We start from the raw sequence: 8,377 nt of genomic DNA on the forward strand, positions 1-8,377 counted from the left end.
AGCCTCATCGAGACGCCTCTGCTAACCACCCCACCCATGTCTTTAACCTCGGGCGCTACTTTCTGCTCCCACAAAATCCACTAAGGCTATGTTCGGTTCCAAGAGATTATATCCACTAGTGGATCTAATACCTGCAGGGTTTTGGTGTCGCCACCCAACCCCCACGTGGAATCATTCCACTAGGGGGATTAATCCCTCTCACCTAATCTCTGTTCGGTTAAACCCGCAGCAAAAATACTTCGAAGTATATAGCAGTATACAATATCAGAGCAGCACAACAAGAGTAATACAAGTCTTGTTCATTAGTGGAAGCAATCGGTTACAATTACAAGAAGTAGAATCAGAAGCATGCTCGTTAGAAGCCAAGAAAAAAGCCTGTGGTATGCTAAAAAAACCGGAGAAATTACCTTGTATAGTGTTGTAGATCAGTAGATGAAATTACGATCAGCAGATGAAATTGCGTTCAGTAGATGGATCTTTTTGGGGCTTCTAGCGCCCACTACGAGCTGGACAATCGGAGCAGCGGAACTGCGCCGCCGCGGACGCCGGAAGGCAGGGCCGTACTCGCACTACCGACGGAGGAAACGGAGGGACCTCTGGGTTCTGGGACCGACGGGGGTCGGAGGGAGAGGGACGCCGTCCGCCGGATCTGGAAGCCTTGCCGTCGTGCGCCATCGCCGCCCGGCCGCCGTCAGTTAGGTCCGGGTCGTCGCCGAGCTTGCCGCTGCAACTAGATGCGGTGGCGCCGGTTGAACAGGGGAGACCGGGAGAGGAAGAAGGGTGGGTGTGTGTGGGGGAGGGGGGAGGCGAGCACGCCGCCACAGTCTCATCCAGTAGCACTGCTCCTGCAGTCTCCGGCGCCGCCACGACACGAGAGAGATCGGGCGAGAGAGAGGTGCCGTTTCGCGCGCGCGAGAGAGACGGGGTTTACTTCCACGAGGTGTGACACGTGGGTTGTTTCCCTGTGATTTCCACGGGGTTTGGGAGAGAACTAATACCGGCCGGGTTTAACCGGAAGCTGTTATAAGACAGACCGGGACCCGACCCCAGCCGGGGAGAAACCCACAGGGATCGGCGGGGTTTCGACCCGATCCCGGCGGGGGTGGGGATAACCGAACATAGCCTAAAGCAATTTTAATTCTCGGGCAACGAGGATCAGCAAATCCAGGTAAACCATGCAAACAAGAATAAGTATTCGCATTGACAAGCTTCTTTTGCAATTATACAACGTACTGTTGAATGAAGCAAGTGTGCGTTGTGACCGTCCAATCCGACCGGAAGGCTCCCCATAAAAAATACTACTCCGGATCGGAGTGAGTACCTTGTTCACTAATGTATGTAGGACGTTTTGATAGTAAAATAGTGAATAAAGGGTGTATGTAGCATCAGTCAGGAGACTAATATTAACTACACCTGCTTATTTCGAAGAATTCAACACTCCCATATGACAAGATTACCGTTGCGAGCATAGTAAAACTATACTTCATAATGCAGTGTCAGTCAGGAGTCTTAGTATGCACCAAACCTGCTTCTTATGTCGAAGAATTCAAAGCTACCAACTATTCCAGATTTACATAGCATGGTTTCTTTTTAGTCCAATCAAATTGTAACTTACTCCCTCCGTGACATAATACACGACGTTTTTTGACACTGTCATGGTATCAAAAAACGTCTATTATCTTACAGAGAGAGTATCATCTTAAGCTAAGCCGTGGTGCCTGCAGTTTGTCCATCCAAGTCAACAGCAGTTGTCCATTGCTGGGCTCACACTGAGAAACTTGACCTATGTCTCATGTACAATTACAAAGCATGCCGAAAAATGAAAATGCTGGCGAGCTCTTATATTGACCTAAGAAAGCAGGAATTTGGTTTCCATGTATATATATTTACTAAACATGATTGACGGAGAAATGTTCAGTGATTGTTCTGGATATGATTATTTCGCCTGAGGCTTGTGCTAGGTAGTCGTTGTCTTGTCATGGGGGTGCCTTCAATGGCACTGAAATCCCTGTCTTACAGTCTCATGAACATCATTCCTTAAACGCCAGTTCGCAGACCAATGCGATATGATCACTTCCCCATTTCTGTCAACCAACAGAAATAGACACAATTAGTAAAATGTCATGAGGATACAGCAGTTAACCAGTAAAGAAGCCATGAACTGAAGAGACAAACATGCTGCTTCTGTCTCTAAACATTTTAGAAACTTCATTTTAAAATTAACACTTTTATCTTTTTGACTGGTATAGTGTATGCCTGTATGGTAAGAACATTAGCTCTATGAAAACAATGGCACTTGATTTTTGGTACGAAATATTTTCATAATAAGTCGTCTTTTTGCTACTAGCATATTAGAATAAGAAACCATAGTCAGTCACACATTGGATACTGTGGAAAGTTCAAACAATGCATATTGTAGACGGATGGAATATAAGAAAAATATTCACAAGGTAGTACCTTTGTGGGGAATCCATTTGTTTCCTTCAAAATCACTTCCGGAAATGTATCTAGCACGCTAACAGTCTGAAGATCTTCAGAAGCCCTTCATTGTCATATTACAAGGTTGTCATTGGCAGCAATTAGATTGTAAAATACTGGTGCATTTGAATAGCTAAGAGTTTCAATAAAGCTTGCTTACCATACGTAGTCCACTGTCCCCATAAATTTTCTGTTGTAACTGGTTACCAAGGGCTCCTTATTGGCATCTTTTGTCCCATTAAAATCCTGATTGGATGAAGTTATCAGTAAGCACCAACTGTGTTCTCACAAAAGCCTGAAATATACTAGTACTTGTACAACATTATTCACTAAAACAAAACTGTACATTGCTTTGTGCTTTTAGAGTTAAAGAACTGTAAGCACAACTTGCCCAAATGTTCGATAACTCAGAAAGAGATAATAGTGAATGTCCTGGTGTTTTCAGTTACAGATGGATGGTGAAAATGCAGCCAAGTAAATTAACAAGAAGGCATCAGTTACCTCCACATCTGTGTAGACACTCCTTACTTTCAAATTATGTTCCACATAAGTACACTCTTCCTTCCCAGTAGCAGCCTTGATTTCATCTACTGTCCACCTGTACGGATCATTATAGTACCCTCCATAAGGAACCACCTTGTGAGCATGTAGTGAACCATTTGAAATTTTTGGCAGCTGATCATTATCCACATGTAAGCATTCATTATCACCAGAGAACTCTTTGAAGGAGGTAGGGTCAGATATCACATTGGAGCACAAATTTTCATTAGCTGTGACATCATCCTCAACAGAACAAGCATGATTTCCAAACTCTTCTGGACAGGAATACGAGTCTAAATGCTTGTTGGTTACTTCAGGAGTACACTGATTGCCACAGGAATCTGAAGTAGCACTATTTATTTGATGCGTTAGTTCTACTGGAGATGTTAAGTGAGTTGATCCAGTATTAATTTCTTCTTCTACTCTCATATTACTCATTTTATCCCGTGCATCAGCAGACTTCAGAGAATCACTGAAATGGGATGATTCTGACTCGGGAATTGTATAATTGTTCTGACCAGACATAGATTCATTGCACTTTTCCTTTTCACCAGGGTTTTCTTTTGATACATTCAACGACGTATCTGATTGAAAACTATTTCCTTCAAAACCACCTGTGACATCTTCACAAATCACATTCCCAGACAAGTCTCCCTGGGAATTTGAATCCTTACGGATAACACCTCTTAATTCTCGGACAGAATCTATACGCCCAGATAGTTCATAAGATGAAAGTAGGTGTCTGCCATCAATTGCTTCACTTGAATCTGACTGGAAGGCCGCATCACATACATCAGTTTGTGAACATTGGACACCACCAACGTCAGGTTCTTTTGATTCAACTTTGATTCCTCCAGAACATTCTTCAGAGGAGCTGTCAACAGCCACACCGTCTTCACGTTCAGTTGCCTTTACATGGTCTTCACCATCAGAATTATAGGCATCCTTTGCAAGACCTGCCAAACAGCTTGATAATCCTTGCTCTTCAAGATTACTAGGGCCAGAACAAGATCTATTGTTGCCAAAATATTTACTCGATTCAGAGTTAAAGCAAGATGTTGAAGCAGTAGCAGTCAAAACAGGTTCTCTTCCAGCAAGGCAAGAATCTCTGACCAAACTTTTTGCTTCACTTTGAGGCTTATGGACATCTCGAGTAATTATTCTTCCCTCTCCACCATTGGTCGTGTGTAAAGGTGGACGGAATGTATAACTGATACAAAGCAACCATTGAAGTGAAGATAGGTTAGGATTTTGCAGATACATTGTGGCGTCCAACATAAGTACTCAATAAATGCACTTCCATCAAGTAGAAGATTTACCGAGATGTGTTAGAACCAGTATAAAGCCCATGTGAACTAGTTTGCTGCCCTGATATAGCATTTCTTGCAAGCCCAAACAAATTCAACTGCATGATTGTGAAGCTTCATAAGTTTCAGCTCCATGATATAACATTAATAAGTTAACTGCAGAAAATGACAATTTGTTCTACCTTTTGCTCTGATATAAAATTGTACAGCGGGCTCTGGGCAACATACAGACCTTGTTAGTGTTAAAAATGAGTATAACAGCACAAGAAATAGCGAAGTAGAATGGACTCTTGAATGCAAATATACATAGTTAAGTACTAGAATATTACCTTCGGTGCAGCGTTGAAGTCCCCACAGAGTATTACCGGAGCATCATTCCACCTCTTAGATGTAGCATAAGCTTGGTCAAGGAGTGTCCTTATCTGTAGGAAATAAAGTCAGCATGAAATTAAGTGCATAAGGATGCTAGTGGTAGATAGCCAAGAGCAAAAGAAACACTAGATGATGCTTCATACAGCAAAACAGCAGAGAGAGGGGAAAGGCACAATGGGCAAATCTTTAAAAGATGCCAAGAAAGTATCACATGATCAAATATCATAGCAGAACTCAACAAAGTTACATCGATGTTTTTTACTAGATAATGTCTAACACATGTAATGTTATTATCATGTTAAACATATGCTAAACTAAAGTCAGACAAATATGCAAACAAAACCTTGATTCAATTACAAAACAGAAATGCACGTGTCAAGCAGCCAAGTCAGGAGCAAACGAGCATTGTATCGGCAAATACATGAAATTAAGACACAAGTAGCAGAGGAAAAAACAATATACCTGGCCAAGTTTTATATCCCCTCTCTTCGGATTATAAAGAACATGAATGTTACATATAACAACTTGTTTGGCTTGTTGTGGATGGATAGGGCTTTGAGACAAAAAGAAGAAGCATAAGCATGGGTAAGTCATACAAATTTGTGCTTCATTTCTTCTGTCTTAAACAACATATAAATATGATACAGTAACTAACCACAAATCCCAAACACAACCACATGAGAAACAGAAGGTAGCAGAATAGCAGTTATGAGTCTGCTGGGTATTTCAAATCACAATTACCTAGTAGATAAGTGAGTAGACACAGTTTGCACATTTCTTCGAAACACTGACTGTACATTACAGCAAAAAATGGTTAGCAGATTTGGATGGCATACAACACTGTAAGCATAGGAGAAGCACCCAAAAGAAAAAGGCTCAAGTGTTCATCTAATTGCCCATAATTCAAACTCACTTCTAAAACACAGAGCTGTGCAACATTATCCCGAAGCCCAAGCTTATTGAACTCGATGTCTTCTTTATAACACAACCGGAACCTGGTGAGTGGTAAAAGTCTTAGATAACCATGAAAATGTCCCTATGAAATGAATTGAAGCAAATTTAATATGATCACCCCAAATTTTGGATAACAACAGTAGATAAAGATTTCGACCACACAAAGACAAACAAGAAAAACTTGAATTGATTACCTTGCTGTCCTCCAAAATATGGCACATCCATCAACAGCATTTCCAGTCCGCATCTGTGTCACCATTCAGCAAATGTGCAAATCACAGTCATGAACTCAAAAAAAAGTTTGTTCCTATTCCCTCAATGACAAAAAAAAAAATTCAATTCCGCAAATGTTACACATATTTCAGTCACTTCCGTGAACACTGTAAATGAAAATGCCTACAATATAGCACAGCGTAAATAAACTTAGAACATTACCTTCCATATGCCGCTATATCCTCGGGTTGACATTTCTTGTTCAAGGTCTGTAAATTTGTCTACCTCCTACAAGTACAAAGAAGATAGTTACAAGAAGAAACAAAAGTTCAAACAAGGAATGAAATGCTGACATTGAACGAATAGAGACCCCCCATCAGACCATATATTGTACTCCCTCCGTTCACAAATATAAGATGTTTTGGATATTTCAATATGGAGTACATACGGACTGAAATGAGTGAACAAACACACTAAAACTTGTCTATATACATCCGATTCTGAAAAAAGTTAGAACATCTTACATTTGTGAACGGAGGGAGTACTTAGTTGCTGACTTCCATGGACAACATATATTCATCAATTGGATTTAGGAAATTGGCATATTTTTATCCTTACCATGACTTGAGTTTGCCAACATCAGCACAACCTGCTGAGATTGGTGCAGTACAACAGCTTTTCTTAAGAATTACCTGAAAACATATAATATCTGGACGCCACCAGCTGATCTCTAAACCTATCCTATTCTTACGCCAGTTCCAGTCCATGATGAATGATGGTATGTCTCTATAAAGATCTTGGTGCTCCTGGGCCAGATAGTCCGCCAGTATATTGTATGACAGAACCTTAAACCTCTCTGCAGAATCAAAAGTCCATACTCAAAATACAAGAGCAAGAACTGTATTCTTTTACAAGAATAATGAGGATCTCACACACGTCATATTTACTCAAGTCTAATACTAAGTTTGGAAAATAACACAAGTAAATCTCTTCGCAAGCATATCACAGATATTACCGACACATTTAATGTCCCTTAGCACATCAACTGGAACTGTCGCTTCACAGTTCAGGACTCCAAAGGCATCTATCTAGATTTGGAAATAAAATTCCAAGTTTTTCATCATGAGAATAAGACTAGCTATAAATGACACGGTTGCAATCATTATTAAGAAAACTTTCGGTTATGAAACAGAGCTAGGAATAATTACTATAATAAGTAAAACGAGTATACTACTTCGACTTGAGAGTAATGCTCCTATGATAGTTTCACAACACATTGCTGCAAACAAATAAATGTTAAGCATTGAGATGCTACCAGCATGGCGAGGTGGCAGCTTCTGCACAGATCGCCACTCTCGTTTGTACTGTGCCAGACTTGGATGCAGCTGCGGCGCCGCAGGTCGGAACCCAGCATTCCGTGGCAGGAACCCTCCATTCGGTGGCACAACGCTGTATGGCTGTGGATGCCAGTGACCGTACTGATTCGGAGTCCCATAGCCGTACTGAGGGCCTGGGAACGGCGTCTGCGGCGGATGGCTGTAGTTGTACGGCACAAACCCGTAAGGCTGAACCTGCGGCTGCGGCTGTGGTTGAGGTTGGCCGTAGCCATATCCATACGGCGGCGGCTGGAACTGCGGCCCGTGCCTGTACTGCGGTGGAGGCGCGCGAGGAACCCCGCCGCGGCGGAGGGAATCGTTGGCAGAGGGCACAGTGCTGAGGTGAGAATCGCCGCTAACGAGCTCGGCGGCGGCGTAGGCGGAAGGCGGCGGGGGGCGGGAGGAGTATCCGCGGTGAGGTCGCGAGGATCCTCGGCGCTGCAAAAGGGCAGAAGGGTAAAGAGTTTAGATGTCAGGGATTGATAGGGAGGAGGAAGCCCAAAGGGGCACGTACGTTGTAGTGAGAGGACATCGAGGCGGCGCGACGGAGAAAAGCTGAGGGGACGACGCGCATCCCTTTTGGTCACGGCGGTGGCGGCAACGGCGGGCGGCGACCTGGGAACAGCCGCATTCGACGAGTCACCGGGGGCGGCGGAGTTGACTGCTGGCGCGGCGACGAAGGGAACGGAGGCGGTGTCGCTGCGGACGCAACGCCGAGGCGAGCGCCTTGAGAAGGGCGTCGGCGTACTAGGCTTTCCCGTCTTCCTTACACTACCTTCATATCAGGCCCTTGATTTTCGATCGGATGGTTGGCAGGAAAATGCCTTGTATCTGCAGCACTATTTTTCGGATTCGCTTCCTTTTTTTTTTTGAGAAAACGGACTCGCTTCCCTGAAAGAACATATATTGCCAATTGCCACCAATCTGTACCTAGTCTCTTCATGTAACAAAAAGTCTTCAGTGCTTCTGCACGTCCATCGCTAATTTTCTGTCGCGCTCCCCTAGCCCCCCCCCTAGCCCTCGCCAACGGCCGCTCCGGCCTTGGTGCCCACCGCTTCCGCGCTGGTGGCCACTCCGGCCCCGTGGCCCACCCTCCCTAGCCCGGGCATGAATTGCTCCCCCTCCCCCCGTGGTCGC

At 43.7% G+C, this 8,377-nt stretch overlaps 1 protein-coding gene across 1 annotated transcript; it reads right to left on the minus strand.

The window, feature by feature from the left end:
* Window positions 1–1,509: 1,509 nt before the first annotated feature.
* On the minus strand, window positions 1,510–8,026 carry LOC109764161 (carbon catabolite repressor protein 4 homolog 6). Its single transcript, XM_020323012.2, has 15 exons — window positions 7,755–8,026; window positions 7,180–7,678; window positions 6,557–6,720; window positions 6,087–6,152; window positions 5,846–5,898; window positions 5,611–5,692; window positions 5,439–5,488; window positions 5,160–5,250; window positions 4,655–4,747; window positions 4,508–4,540; window positions 4,338–4,423; window positions 2,980–4,228; window positions 2,639–2,724; window positions 2,458–2,542; window positions 1,510–2,084 (listed from the first exon to the last, which is right to left on the minus strand). The coding sequence occupies exons 1-15, from the start codon at window positions 7,812–7,814 to the stop codon at window positions 2,031–2,033; spliced, it is 2,751 nt and encodes a 916-aa protein (XP_020178601.1). The 5' UTR covers window positions 7,815–8,026; the 3' UTR covers window positions 1,510–2,030.
* Window positions 8,027–8,377: the final 351 nt, after the last annotated feature.

Source organism: Aegilops tauschii, chromosome 3 (assembly GCF_002575655.3).
Source record: "Aegilops tauschii subsp. strangulata cultivar AL8/78 chromosome 3, Aet v6.0, whole genome shotgun sequence".
Taxonomy (NCBI): domain Eukaryota; kingdom Viridiplantae; phylum Streptophyta; class Magnoliopsida; order Poales; family Poaceae; genus Aegilops; species Aegilops tauschii.